The sequence below is a fragment of the Pezoporus wallicus genome, unplaced genomic scaffold (genome assembly GCF_028554395.1).
Source record: "Pezoporus wallicus isolate ANWC-B61680 ecotype Strahan unplaced genomic scaffold, APGP_CSIRO_Pwel_v1 contig_4131, whole genome shotgun sequence".
NCBI classification, from domain to species: domain Eukaryota; kingdom Metazoa; phylum Chordata; class Aves; order Psittaciformes; family Psittacidae; genus Pezoporus; species Pezoporus wallicus.
In genome coordinates this window covers 2,609,504-2,624,882 of record NW_026641950.1, presented here as the reverse complement: position 1 = coordinate 2,624,882, position 15,379 = coordinate 2,609,504, and the positions used below count along the sequence as shown (strand labels likewise).

The window sequence follows — 15,379 nt, the reverse complement described above, 5'->3', positions numbered from 1 at the left end:
TCTGACCCATCCCAGTGATACAAAGATGAGAATGCAACATTTTTCTACTGCTGGATCCATTACACATCCAATGCAGGAAATTAACATTCAGGAGTAATCTTACTTTTTAGGACAAACCCAGTCCTCTACCCTGAGGTCTTGACTCTCGTGCACAGCCACACAGCACTGATACATACTATTTCTGGGTATTCTTCCTCTTTTATGGAGTCTTAAATAAGACTTGATTTCATGAGTTCACATGCCAAGCTGTCAGGAATGAAGATTTTTTTTATTGAGTTCTGATTTGACATTGTGATTCAGGGTATCTTCTGTGTGAAATTCAGTTTTCTTCTTGTTTGCACTGTCTTTCCCTCAGGATTTTCTAACAAGACTTGAAATTTCTTTCCCTTCTCTAGCATGAGAACACCCAGGTTAAAGACAAATGAGAGTAATCTGAACTGTTTTAAAAATAAATGATGAGAACCTAGCTGCTTTTCCCTTATTCACGGAAACATGCTGACCTCAAGGGCTTTGCCTGCATGAGTTAAGTTTTGTTCAAGTGAATAAGCACAGCACAGTCCTCTGATGTAAATGGAAGCAGAGAAAATCAGCATCTATTCAGATAAGGTTTTCTGTGCTCAGTCAGAGCTGACTTCATTGTACAGCAAGCAGACAGGCATGCATGGCAGCACGATCCCTTTCTGTATTTCCAAGAGGCAAAACATCTCAATCAGCCTCATGTGCACCAAACAAAGACACCAAAGGCCACCAGCCTCCTGAGCCCTGTCTGATTTTGTAGCAAACCTCCTCCAAAGGGCACACATTCACCCTTTACCTTGTGGACTCCTGCTTGTAGATGTCGATGATGTTCTCCACCAGCAGGTTCCTCTGCAGCCCGTAGACGCCATGCCGGTCGAGGACCACCTCGTGCCTGCACGAGGGACAGCGGAAGCGGCCTCCCGACGCCACAGTTGTGCCTCCTCTGGTCGGCAGGTAGGGGTTGGAGGCCTGCTCTTGCCAAGAAGCACAAGGAAAGGTGAGTAAGGCCATGCAAAGCCATAAAAACCCCTTTCAAAAGCACTGGGGCAAAACCACACTTGTAGGAAACATTTGTCAATGAGCCCAAGGAGAGGGTAGCTCCAACAACCTCCCCTCAGCAAAGCACCCAGTGACCGTGAGGGGCCAGTTCCTCAGCTCACACACGTGGCCATGTCCCTGCAGCTAACGGGTGTCAATTCAGTCTGCTGTGAGCTCAGCCCTGGCCCCCAGGGAGACACAGCTTCTGTTTCAAATCACCTCCCTTCCTGCCGTACCCATGGTGGAAAGCAATCAGGCACACCATGTAAAAAACCTGCTTTTCCATTCATTTCAGCCAGTGCTGTCTGGGAAGCAGGGCTCTCTGCGGGAAGAAACCTACCTGGAAGATGTCGCTGGCGCACTTCCTACAGAGGTTGTGCTGGCAGGGCAGGATGACGACAGGCTTGGTGAACATCTCCAAGCAGATGGGGCAAATCAGCTGTTTCTCTAGGTTATCCATGGTTTCCTGCTCTTTGGAGAAGGACTTGTAGTTCAGGGCAGTGCTCATCCCTACCTTTTCCAGGGGCATACGCTTAGGATTACAGTCTCGCGGAGGGGTTTCCGGGTTAATTTCCCTTGAAATAAGTCCAAGGCTGTGCTGCGATCAGAGGCTCCCTGGGTTGCTGTGGCTGGAGGACATTGTTCAAACGCGGGGCTGAAGGGAGCAGGGGCTGTTTTTAGCAGCGCAGCGTCACGAGATGCCATCCTGCCGTGCCCATATAAGCGCGTGAGAGGAGGACAGGCTGGGACAGGTGACAGCTGGCGGGGGATGGGGGTTGGCCCCCAGGGCCCTGGCTCTCCTCACTCACACATGGTGGCCTTCACCCCTTGAGGAAGACAGCAAGCGATAAGCAAACTAAATCCGCTCCCCCCTTATCTCTGCCCGGCAGCAGAGAGCATAGGGCTGCCCCAGTCTAACAAATGCTCTGTTTCGAGCAAGCAGTCGTGGCTGTGAGATGCAGGATATTATTTTCCCCATGTGTTTTGGCAGGGTCCAGGATCTCACCTTCCCAAGGTGTGAAGCACGTGTGGTTGCTGGAGAAGACAATAGGAGCGACGGCTATGCTGGAGCTCAGACACATCAGGGTATAAACATGTCACCACCCTGAAGAACAGTTAAAAAGAAATTGCCTGCCTATAAATGTGCTTAAGGTTCTTCTGGTCTGATATTTTTCTAGGAGCTGTAACATAAGAATCTAACACAACCATTCAAGCTGTGAACTCCACAGTGGTTTAAAAATGCACAAAAAAAAAAAAAAGTTTGAATTTTCTGGTGAGAAAGAGGCAGAAGAAATACAGTATTGAAAAGCTTTCATTTGTGGTGCTAGAGAATAGGTGCTAATTGTATATGCTCTCTCTCCACACAGTTTAATTCAAATATATTTTAGTTTTGGGCACTGCTGTGTTTATATCTGTTTATTAGACACTGATATCCCTCTCAGCTTGGCACTTGTTCCAGAGTTATTTTTAAAATGACAATTTCCCAGATAATTTGTGGCATGTGATGCCTGATCTTAAGGGAAAGCCATCTGTGCTTCTACTTGTCAATTTATCACACAACTGTACAAGCAATAAATACCCTCAAATTTAAGCCTAAGTCCCTGCATGTACTGTATAAAATCACTTTGCCACTGTACTGTACATGAAATCAGAATGTTGTGTTCTCTTTTAATCAGTAACTACGATTGATTTCTCTGTTAAGTGTCTTGTAGACAGTTCTCGTTTATAATCCTTCATGACTGTACAGGGCTTGCATCTGAAAAATGCTATAGAGTGGCTGGGCAAGTCCCAGGGGCAGACCCCAGCTCCAAAGCCCTTCTCTGGAATGACCCCGACTCCAGGGTCCTTCATCTGCATGCAACACCAGTCTGGAAACTGTGTGCTTTAGAGGAATGTAAAAGTAAAGGTTTTTATTGCTCTCTGCATGAAAATGAATACTATTCTCTGCATGCAACAGCAATGATCACATTAAGTTAAATGTATTACTGACTATTTTATTTTCAAAGCCCTACATACTTTTAAAGTGTTTGGGTGAACTCCTGTACCCATTTTCAGCCCACTGAGCTGGCACTTCCCCTACCTAAACATACACATTTGTCAGCAGTCACACGAAAACAGATTTTTCTGAAGTCTTGCATTCATGGGACATATGTGATATCTCAGTTAAACCCATCTGAAATCACACCTTTGCTTTGACTGCCTAATGCAGAGGAGAGCCCGGAGCTGAGCGGGAGAAGCTGGTCCGGCAGCTGAGCCATGGACAGCTGGAGCTTTGCAGGACTGGCAGGGAGCCTCTCCTGGCATCTTCCCTCCCCTCTGTGGCTGGGTCAGAGGTGACTTTCACGTCTGCAGGAATCTGAATGCCTCATTCCTACCCTCCTAACTCTGAGTCAGCTGCCTCTCATGCATCAAAACCTGCTTTAATGAAGGAGTTTGAGTTAGAGGAGGAAAGCCATGCTTGCCTGGTAAGGCAGGCACTTCCACCTCACTACACAGGCAGAAACAGATAAAAACCAGGAGGAAAAGCTGAAGGTTAGAAATGTCAGTGCCCAGAAATACCTGCATATGGTGATGTAGGAAGGGGCGGATGTAGGCATCAAAAAAAGTTTGGGGATTGTGCTGCTGTGTCAGCCCTTTGGACAACGAACTGAGGCACCTTTCAAGGTGTAATGGGCCTTTAGGATGTAAATGTAATGAATTTATACTTAATCTGTGGTAGCCCACAAAAGCCATAAGTTAACAGGCTCAGTGTGAACCCTGATGCATCCGGATGAGGAATAACAGTTTTAAACTAAAAAAGGAGAGATTCAGGCTGGACATGAGGAAGAAATTTTTACAGTGAGGGTAGTAAAATCCTGGCACTGTTTCCCCAGAGAGGTGGTGGATGCACCATCCCTGGAGACATTTAAGGCCAGGCTGGATGTGGTTCTGGTCAACCTGATGTAGTTGAAGATGTCCCGGGTCACTGCAGGGAATTTGGACTAGATGAGCTTTAAAGGCCCCTTTCAACCTAAACTATTCTGTGATTCTGTGATTCTATGATCTGGTGGCAACAAGATACGGGACAGGCTGCTGCTGGTTTTCCCCTTTCTGTGTGCTGAAACATGCTATCACAAACCAGACGGTAAACAGTGCAACCATGAAAAGGAGCCAACAAAACAAAGAAAAACCCACCTCCTGCAGCCACACCTAAGCTGAAAGATTTTTCTGGCAGGGATATGTAGTTCAGGCACATAAAAAAATAGTTCAGGTTTTTCTGTCAAAGTATTATGAACCCCAGCAGTGATTGCTAGGTAAAGAGGTGCGGAGACTCGGTCATGATTGTGAATGCTGGATGAGAAATGCCAGGAACGCCACGCACTGCAAACTGCAATGTTGCATACTTGTCCTGGGTTCAGCAGTAGCAGTCATGTTTCTCCTTCTTGGTAGCTGGTGCAGTGCTGTGTTTTGACTTTCGGCCTGGGAGCAGAGCTGATAGCGATGTTTTGGTTTGGACAAGGACTTTGTGAGCCTCATGCTCTGCCAGGGAGGAGGGGAAGCTGGGAGGAAGCAGAGACAGGACACCTGACCCAAACTGACCAAAGAGGTATTCCATACCACACCACGTCATGCCCAGGATGTAACTGGGAGTTACCCGGAAGGGCTGGGAGACTGCGGGGTTGGAGGAGGTATGGGTTGGAGCTTGGTCGGGCTGGGGGGGCGAGTTATCGGTTGGCTGGTGGTGAGGTGATGTATTCTCTTCCCTTGTTATTTCCTTTATTATTATTATCATTGGTGGTAGCAGTAGTGATCTGTGTTATACCTTAGTTACTAAACTGTTCTTATCTCAACCCGTGGGAGTTGCATTCTTTTCGATTCTTCTCTCTGTCCCTTTGGGAGTAGGGGGAGGGAAAGAAGGGGGGGGGTGAGTGAACGAGTTACCTGACTGGGTTTAAACCACGACAATACTGCACTGTAACGAGGAGAAAGAAGAGCAAAGTCCAAGAGGCAGTGGATCCAGGGGATGGTTCTGCAGCCAGTCTTCAGCAGAAATTGCTTGGGTTGGACTTTGAAGTACTTGCACTGAGAAAGAGCCCAGCACCCTCCCATCTCTCCTTAGAAGCCCTGTCATCCTTCTCTTCCTCCCCTTCCACACTTGCAAGGGAAGGCCACTGGCATGCACAGCTGTCCATCAAGCCATCTCTCAAGTGACTAACAAAGGGCAAGAGGGCCTGCTTTAACCCCACTCACAGAAACTCTGGCTGCTTTCCAGCCATCACCAAGAAGAAAATACCATTTTTACTTTTTTTTTCAGTACTGCTTGCCTTGGAATGTTACTTGGCTTTGCTGCCACAACCAGAGCACTAATTCCCAGAGATATGCTTACTTTTATGGACATTACTTTTAACTCCTCTGGTTTTGCAGCCAAGTAACAGCTTGTGGGCTGTGGACTGTTGGCCAGGAGAGCCTGGAAGGCTAGCTGTAAAGCAGTGGGTTTAGGAAAGGGATTTGGAAGAGGAAGAAGAGGCTGAGCAATGTCCAGGTTCAGGTTTCAGGATTTTGTGTTCACAGAATTCCCCTCTGCAACCTCTTCTCTTGTACCAGTGCTGTGAAGCTCTTGTGTGTCAGTCACAGAAAGTCTGCTCTGTGGCTCTCTTGCATGGCCTGAAAACAAAGACAAAAAGCGTATTTTGCCAGAGGGTATGTCCCATGTGACTTACCTGTCCACTGAGCCCAGCAGAGACAAAGCCTGCTGTGCAAGCACAGGCTCCTTGCCCAGGAATGGACATGATGGGTGGCATGGAACATCCCAGTCCATGGGATGGTGCCCTGGCCTGCAGCCACCCCACCTCCTGCCTATCCTTGGGGAGGAGCAAGGATCCCAACACCCTTGCCATCCCTAAAGCAGGTGGAGAGCAGCCCACTCTCACCTGGGCAGAGTAGATACCTGCCTTCATCCCATTGCCTCCAGCAGCTCCCTGCATTCCTGAGGATCCTGGGGCTCAGCAGAGGGCTTTGCAAGACAGCTCTGCTGCTGGAAGAATACGGGGCTGGTTGGTGCCTGGAACCAGCAACCCATCTCCCCTCAGCTTTGCCCTCCCTTACTCACCTCTTGGCAAAAAGCTCTGGCTGCCCGAACACTACAACATCCTAACAAAAAGGAGGCTGCTGCATCCATTTCTGCCCACCCACATGTGAGATTTAGAATAAAATGACAGGGCAGCCTTCCCCTCCTCCCATCCTGCTAAGCCTCCCTTGGGGAGGTAGGGGGGAGGCTCTCCATCCATCCCACCTTTTTTCTGTGCCCATTTACCCTGCAGTGAGCAGCCCCTCAGCAGCGAATGGTGAGCACCAGCATTCCCACCTACAGCAGGCATGTTGCAGGAACTCAAATCTCACTTACATTTGCAACAACTCGCTAAGCCAATGAGCCAGCTATAAGATGAAGCCCTCCTACCTGCACAAGTGCAAGTTGCAAACAGTATCTAGCATTTTTGCCGACTTGCCCAGCAAGTCTGTCGATGACACCAACCTCTGTAGTGCAGTTGACACATGGGAGGAAAAGGGAAGGTTTAGACTGGATATTAGGAAAAATTTCTTCACAGAAAGGGTGATCAGGTATTGGAACAGGCTGCCCAGGAAGTGGTGTAATCACCACCTCTGGAAGTGTTCAAAAAACATGTAGACAAGGCCCTCAGTGACATGGTTTATCAGTGTACTTGGCAGTCCTGGAGTAGCAGTTGGACTTGATGAGCTTAAAGGTCTTCAACTTAGTTGATTCTATGAGCCTATAATTTCATTGTTTTATTGTGATCACTCAACATCCCACAATAAGTACCAAAACTACTCTTGTATGTCAATTTATGTTGTCAAAGACAGCCTTTGCAAATGACAAGCATTTTCAAAAGTAGTTGCTTTTTGAGAATGACATTTTTCTACTCTACATATATATATTTTTCTTTGTGTACCTCATACATGACGATAGGCCATATGCGGTCAGTATTTTGATACCTTCTAAAAACTACCAGAGAGATGGTTTCAGATCTCCCAGAAAACAAGGACCAGCACAGGAGATAATGACATCTTTCAAAATTTCCTTTTGCACATACAAAATCATAACAGCAGGGGCAAGCTCAAAGGATTTCTAATGGTGAGCCATTGAGAGTACATCAAATATGCAGGAGCACAGGATTTCAGGGACAAGCTACAAAGATCAGTAAGAGGGATGATTCTTTTGAATAGGGGATGGACCCTGACTTGAGCTGAATTGTGCTTGAAAACAGCTTTCTCTGGCCTTATCCATGCTCAGAAAGCTTCCACAGATGGGAGTAAACAGACAGAAACATGGGATCAAAGGGCAGATGAACTAGATTATAATTTCTGTCCAGATTCATCAGCAGTACCAACATAAATTATAGCAGAGAAACCTCAGAGATTCAGATTAAAGGACCTTGAAACATGGAGAGTCCACGGATGAACTCCATTGAGGATTCTACCCTGTGGGCCGTGGCTCTGCCACTGGTGGGACACCAATGCATGGGATCGGTGCTCTCAGCTCCCTGCCTGGGAGCAGGAGGATCCTGTGGCTTCTTGCTGCCCTTCAGTATTGCCAGCAGGCCCGTGTGGACCTAAGTGTCACCCAGTTTTAGGAGCCACAGGGAAACAGAACACCCTCCCCTCCCAATAGAAAGTGTTGTCTTTCTCATAGTCCTTGAGATTGGGATGAGAAATGGTGGTCATGGGAGGCAGGGTGACCACAAATGGTGATGATGACAAGGTGTTTTCATCTTCCCTGCAATTATCTGTTATTCACTAAAGTCTCAAAAGCAGTGAGTCTGAAAAGACAGGCTGCAAGTGCTGTGGAATAGCAAACACGAGATCAGTGCTTCAGTATCTCCCTGAGCCATACACAACTTTAAAAGCCCGGGGCTTCCCAAACCCTCATTCCCTTAACACATCACTGCTGGAAAGATATCTACGCTTCACAGGAGAGTCACAAAAATAAGTCCAAAGCACTGCATGGAAGAAGTACTGCATGTGGGGAAGAAATAGCACTGCCCTACTGCCTACCTAAAAATAGGTTCTCTCCAGGGCTAGGGACAATTTCCACAGATAACAGGCACAGGCTTGTTTTTCCACCCCCCAAAATATGCTCTGCAGTGAAAATGCGATGTGAAGGAAGAAAGGACGTAAATAAAACAAAATCAGGTAGAAAAATAGGAGAAAACACCAGTTAGAAAAGTGGGAGAATCCTGCTTCTTGTTGGAGAGTAAGTGACCAAATGCTTTATTATTCCAACACAGTCTCCCGCTCTTCAAATGCAGCCGTGACCCTTTCCCCTCTACTCTATCACAGCATCCCATGGGATCCTGTTTGTAAATCATCACTACATGTCTCTCTGCTAGCAGAGAGAAAGGAATGACAGCTCCTCCCTAGGTTCCTTCATTTTATGGAATAACATGATTGTTTAGTGCTGCGTTAACTGTGGTGGTGTTGGTGCTGTGACAGCAGGGCTGGACACAGGTAGCACAGCTGGGGCAGCTCTAGAGGACTTCTGACCATACCAAAATTCAAGGAAAAGGTGATTGCAGAGTTTTAACAGTAGGCATTTTGACTGGGAAATAGATACGATTACTGCTCAGGCTGTGGTATTCCCCTTTAAAATCTGCTGCTGCAACCCCAGCTCTGTCATTAGGAATGGAGAGTGATGTTTCAATAGAGAAGTGACTTGTGTTTCACAGCACAAAACCAGCTTGGGCTTCCCAGCTGGCATCAGCTCATCACTTTGCAGAGATACAGCCCTGTCCCAGTGTCAGGTTTCTCCCCAGCCTCGGTCTGTTCAACATAAGGCACTCTTGATGCTATTTCAGTACAACCCCTCCATAGCTCAGCTGGCAGAGTAAAGGAATGCAGGTATCTTTTTTCTCCAGGACAATGCTGAGGTCTGTAGTTCAAAGAAGAGATTGGTTTTAAGGTTATACTCAGCACATGACTTTACACTACATCAGAGACCTGCTGAGACTCTGTCCCAGCTCCTTAGGTAGTCTAGATTATGTTTTTGACCATTCCCTTTGAGGGTCATTCCTCCAGGACAGAATAGGGATTTGGTGCTGGAAGATAAAGGATCTGACATTATGGTATTACAGCTAAACAAAAATGCTGTTCTGTGGTGGCAGGAAGGCATTACCTGAACTGGTCAAGTGCATGCTTAGCACGTGACTGGCAACAGAGGTGGTACCTCTGTCTTTTAGCTCTTTTGTCAAATTTCTCAGTTTTCCTTTCATGTGTTCCTTTCCCCTGTAAATGCTCTTTAGACAGACAGCAAAACCAGCATGACTATTCATTTCTGAGTGCCAATGCCTTTTTTTCTTTTGAAACTTAGATTAGAAGAGCAAGTTTGCCTTTTGGCCATTTTCCAGCCATGTTCTTTCTCTCATTCCTTCATGTGAGATTCATGTGAGTATAGGGAAGCACGATGCATGAGAGATGCAGGTGCTTGCAAGGACAACAGCTGGAAATGCCTTCAAGCTGGGCAGGAGTTGAATGAATGCACTTCAAGCTATGATCAGGGATGCCATCCACTGTGACATTGTGTTCATTGTACCAAGCAGCAGTCTATTAGATTAATGTCTTTTTTAACTGTTACTTCAGGAAGCATCCCAAGCATGGCAGCAGATCTCTGCACGTACAGTCTTGTGTCCCCCTCTCCCATCCTGCTCTTCCCCAGGATTTAGCGTTTCTGATTCTGGCTGTGTTTAGAGAATGTGAGTGAAGAAAGGGCAGGCAGCAAGTTCTCTGGCCACAGAATGAATCAGATTTCAGATGCCTTTTCAAAGCTTTTGACCTTGCCATGGAAGGGGCAGCTGTGCAGTAATATCCGAGTAAAATCCTCAGGGCTGCCTGAGGATGCACATCTCTCCATGAAGTCCTACCCCCCTGTGGTCAAGTTTGGGCAATATGAATGAAGAGTTCATGGCAGCAAACTGCATCATATTAATCTGATACTGCAATCTGGGAGAAGAGTTTGGGGCTTTCTTCCTCCCCACCCCAAATTCTCCCCCTGCCTCCACCTCACTCAGCCAAGCACAGCCTGTCCCCAGCCTAGAGGGTGACTCCCCGTGACCCCAGCTATAGGCAGTGAGGAAGGCTGCTCCGGCACTGTGTATTGAGGTAAGGAGTGCTGCTGTGAGCTGAATGTGCCTCACCTTCCCTGCATTACCATTGTGGTCAAGAAGCTGGGAAAACAGGGCACCCCCATATTATAGAATCATAGAATGGTTGGGGTTGGAAAGGACCTTAAGATCATCCAGTTCCAAGCCCCCTGCCACAGGCAGGGACACCTTCCACTACACCAGGTTGCTCAAAGCCCCATCCAACATGGCCTTGAACACTGGAGCATTCACAGCTTTCTTGGGCAATCTGTTCCAGTGCCTCACAATTCTCACGGTAAAGAATTTTTTCCTTATATCTAATCTATATTTCCCCTTTAAGTTTAAACCCCTTACCCCTTGTCCTATCACTACAGTCCCTAATGAAGAGTCCCTCTTCGGCATCCTTGTAGCCCCCTTCAGATACTGCAAGGCTGCTATGAGGTCTCCATGCCACAGCCACCCTTTGGATTAGAAGAATGCAGCTGGGGAGAGGAGAGGTGTGTGCAGGGTGCAAGCAGGGCTGGGATAAGATGGCAAAGTAGAGCACAGGATCAGTGCCAGAGCTACTGTGCATTTCTGTTACCACAGCATTTAGAATTGTGCTGCCAGTGAAGCACATGGATGACTGCACATAATCTACAAGAAAGAAGAGGTGGTGCAAAATCAGTCCTCTGATGGATCTGCTTATTGCAAGCTTTGCCTCCTCATGTCACTTGTGCTGCTGTTTTTCTAATGCCATGGATCGTACCTCCCTCATCTCTATCCTGTTGCAGGGAATCTAACTTCAGGGAAAACTTCGGAGGTGACAAGCTGGAGCAGTACACAGTGCATTTCTGATGTTTCTGATAATCCCAAGGACTGCAGTGCAAACAGGAGAGAGAGGTGCTAATAGATTTATGTGTGAGTAGACTACAAACTGCATCTCTCCCAGTTACCCACATAGTACGCATGGCCTTGGTGCTATTTCTATCCGTAACCATTGCTATGAAGGAGCATGGAGGTGACAGCTTTGTAAGCAGCATCCCTTTGTGCAGAAGTTTGTATCTTGTGCCTTGTAGGCCTTGGCTCTCCATATCCCAGAGTGATGATTCTGCCACTTGTGATCATGCTGCCAGGACTGGGCCTGCTGCAGGATCCTGCTGGGAGTCTCTCTCAGGACAACATCTCTTATTCTTTAATAGCTCAGCTCCCAGGTGGAGAGCTGTGGTGCTTTCAGAGACCTCACTCCTGCAGCCAAAATAGGGCAGGCACGGCTACTGCTGCCCTTTAATATTCTAGAGAGCATGCCAAGGAGCCAGACTTGAGTTAAGAGGCCACAGGGTAACAGTTCACCATAACCTTCAGCAAGGAATGCCAGTGGACAACCAGTAACATGGAAATCGCACTTAATCCAGACAAGATTAAGCAAAACTGCAAAAAATTTATCCATAAGAAATCTATTAATACCCACCCAAAATAGGTTATATTTATGGAATACATAGATAGGAATACATGGTAGGAGACTTGCCAGACTGGTCAAGGAGGCTTTAAACTAGATGTGTTGGGGGAGGGGGGCATCATTCCATCCCAACACACCTAGTCAGTTGCCAGCACCTATAATAAATGCTTGGAGCAATGTAGAGATATCCCAGCCGCTCCAGCCAATGAGCCGGCTTCAGTTGGAGCTCGGCTCAGATGCCTCTATACAAATGCCCGTAGCATGGGGAACAAACAAGAGGAATTAGAGATGTGTGCAGGTCTACAGGGGTATGATATAATAGGCATCGCAGAAACAGGGTGGGATGGCTCCTGTGACTGGAGTGTTGGAATGGAAGGTTACAGGCTCTTTAGAAAAGACAGGCCTGGCAGGCGGGGAGGGGGAGTTGCCCTTTATGTTAGGGATAGGCTGGAGAGTATGGAACTCTGTCTGGGGACAGGTGAGCAGTTAACAGAGAGTTTGTGGGTCAGGGTTAAAGGGAATATAGCTATGGGAGACACTACTGGGGGGATCTGTACAGACCGCCTGATCAAGGATAACCTGCAGATGAAGCACTCCATAGATAGATAGGAAAAGCCTCACGCTCGCAGGCCCTTGTTCTCGTGGGTGACTTCAACCACCCTGACATCTGTTGGAAGGACGGTACGGCCCAGCACAAGCAATCCAGGAGGTTCCTCGATTGTGTGGAAGACAACTTCCTTCTGCAAGTAATAGAGGAGCCAACAAGGAGAGGTGCCATGCTTAACCTCGTGCTCACCAACAGGGAAGGGCTGGTGAGGAAATGTGATGCTCCAGGGCAGCCTTGGATGCAGCGATCATGAGATGCTCAAATTTGAGATCCTCAGGACAGTGAGAAGAGCGTGCAGCAAGCTCATTGCCCTGGACTTCAAAAGAGCAGACTTTGGCCTCTTCAGGAACCTGCTTAGTAAGGTTCCATGGGATATAGCCCTAGAGGGCAGGGGGGCCCAAGACTCTTGGTTGATATTCAAGGATCACCTGCTACAAGCTCAGGAGTGTTGCATCCCAACTAGAAGGAAGTGCAGCAGGAGGGCCAGGAGACCTCCTTGGATGGATAAGGAGCTGCTGAGGAAAATTCAAAGGAAAAAAGAGGCTTATAAAAAGCAGAAGCAAGGACAGGTGGCATGGGAAGAGTACAGGGATGTTGTCCGGGAAGCTAGGGACCAGGTTAGGAAAGCTAAGGCCCAGTTAGAATTAAACTTGGCTGGGGATATAAAGGATAACAGGAAGGGATTCTACAGGTACATAGCAAATAAAAAACAGACTAGGGAGAACGTAGGCCCCTTCAGGAAGCTCTCAGGAGAACTGGCTACACAGGATTTGGAGAAGGCTGAGGTTCTGAATGACTTTGTTGCCTCGGTCTTCACTGGCAAAGGCTCTGACCACACCACCCAAGTCTTGGAAGGCAGATGCAGGGACTGTGAGAATGAAGACCTTGGGCCCACTGTAGGAGAGGATCTGGTTCAAGACCATCTTAAAAATCTGAACGTGCACAAGTCCATGGGTCCTGATGAGATCCATCCGCGGGTCCTGAAGGAGCTGGCGAATGAAGTTGCTAATCTGCTGGCCATCATATTTGAAAAATCATGGCAGTCAGGTGAAGTTCCTGATGACTGGAAAAAGGGAAATGTAACCCCCATTTTCAAGAAGGGCAAAATGGATGACCCAGGGAATTACAGAGCAGTCAGTGTCACCTCTGCGCCTGGCAAAATCTTGGAGCAGATTCTCCTGGAAGACATACTGAAGCACATGAAAATCAACAAGGTGCTTGGTGACAGCCAGCATGGCTTCACCAAGGGGAAATCCTGCCTGACCAATTTGGTGGCCTTCTATGATGGGGCTACAGAACTGATGGACAGGGGTAGAGCAGTTGATGTCATCTACCTGGACTTGTGCAAAGCATTTGACACTGTCCACATGACATCCTTGTCTCTAAATTGGAGAGACTTCAATTTGGTGGATGGACCACTCAGTGGATAAAGAACTGGCTGGATGGCCGCACACAAAGAGTTGTGGTCAATGGATCAATGTTCAGCTGGAGAACAGTAACGAGTGGTGTCCCTCAGGGATCGGTGTTGGGACCGGTCTTGTTTAACATCTTCGTCGCTGACATGGACAGTGGGATTGAGGCGCCCTCAGCAAGTTTGCTGATGACACCAAGCTGTGTGGTTCAGTTGATACCCTGGAGGGAAGGAATGCCATCCAGAGGGACCTTGACACGCTTGTGAGGTGGGCTGATCCCAGGTTGGAGCAATCCCAGGCACAGCTACAGGTTGGGCAAAGAAGAGATTCAGAGCAGCCCTGCGGAGAAGGACTTGGGGGTGCTGGTTGATGAGAAAATGAACATGAGCAGGCAGTGTGTGCTTGCAGCCCAGAAAGCCAACTGTATCCTGGGCTGCACCAAAAGGAGCGTGACCAGCAGGTTGAAGGAGGTGATCCTGCCCCTCTACTCTGCTCTTGTGAGACCTCACTTGGAGTATTGTGTGCAGTTCTGGTGTCCTCAACATAAAAAGGACATGGAACTGTTGGAACAAGTCGAGAGAAGGGCCACAAGGATGATCAGGGGACTGGAGCACCTCCCGTATGAAGACAGGCTGAGGAAGTTGGGGCTGTTCAGCCTGGAGAAGAGAAGGCTGCGTGGAGACCTCATAGCAGCCTTCCAGAATCTGAAGGGGGCCTATAGGGATGCTGGGGAGGGACTCTTCATTAGGGACTGTAGTGATAGGACAAGGGGTAACGGGTTAAAACTTAAATAGGGTGTCCTGGGTTCAGCAGTAGCAGTCATGTTTCTCCTCCTTGGTAGCTGGTGCAGTGGAGTGTTTTGACTTTCGGCTCGGGAACAGAGCTGATAGAGATGTTTTGGTTTGGCCAAGGACTTTGTGAGCCTCATGCTCTGCCAGGGAGGAGGGGAAGCTGGGAGGAAGCAGAGACAGGACACCTGACCCAAACTGACCAAAGAGGTATTCCATACCACAGCACGTCATGCCCAGGATGTAACTGGGAGTTACCCGGAAGGGCTGGGAGACTGCGGGGTTGGAGGAGGTATCGGTCGGTGCTTGGTCAGGCTGAGGGGGGCGAATTATTGGTCGGCTGGTGGTGAGGTGTTGTATTCTCTTCCCTTGTTATTTCTTTTATCATTATTATCATTGGTGGTAGCAGTAGTGATCTGTGTTATACCTTAGTTACTAAACTGTTCTTATCTCAACCCGTGGGAGTTGCATTTTTTTTTGATTCTCCTCTCTGTCCCTTTGGGAGCAGGGGGAGGGCAAGAAAGGGGGGGAAGTGAGCGAACGAATTACCTGACTGGGTTTAAACCACGACACAGGGGAAGTTTAGATTGGATATAAGGAGGAAATTCTTTCCTGTTAGGGTGGTGAGGCACTGGAATGGGTTGCCCAGGGAGGTTGTGAATGCTCCATCCCTGGCAGTGTTCAAAGCCTTTTTGGACGAGGCCTTGAGTGATATGGTTTAGTGTGAGGTGTCCCTGCCCATGGCAGGGGGGTTGGAATTTGATGATCTTGAGGTCCTTTCCAACACTAACTATTCTATCATTCTATGATTCTATAAGCAGACCCCCACCTTTATCCATTTAAACTATCCATTTAAACCAGATGGTGTATAGGTGATTGCCCTAAGAAGGTACAGTGCTTCCTTGAAAGTTTCTTCTGCACATCACGGTTCAGGTTGCATTCTTTGG

General features: G+C 47.8%; 1 protein-coding gene and 1 long non-coding RNA gene across 4 annotated transcripts in view; one reads left to right on the top strand and one right to left on the bottom strand.

Annotated features, from left to right (window-relative positions):
* TRIM55 (tripartite motif containing 55) overlaps positions 1-1,753 on the bottom strand; it is a 37,213-nt gene extending 35,460 nt beyond the window's left edge. Inside the window, exons 1-2 of one of the 3 annotated variants that reach the window (XM_057426113.1) lie at positions 1,397-1,753; positions 815-987 (exon numbers count right to left, since the gene is read on the bottom strand). In XM_057426113.1, the coding sequence (XP_057282096.1) occupies positions 815-987; positions 1,397-1,585 (362 nt within the window). In that variant the 5' untranslated portion in view covers positions 1,586-1,753. The remainder of the gene's footprint in view (positions 1-814; positions 988-1,396) is intronic. The other 2 variants (XM_057426112.1, XM_057426111.1) reach the window with 2 other exon arrangements.
* On the top strand, positions 890-2,678 carry LOC130608285 (uncharacterized). The gene is made up of 3 exons (XR_008974501.1): positions 890-1,015; positions 1,352-1,507; positions 2,048-2,678. It is a non-coding gene; the product is annotated as an uncharacterized LOC130608285 (long non-coding RNA).
* The last annotated feature ends 12,701 nt before the right edge of the window (positions 2,679-15,379 follow it).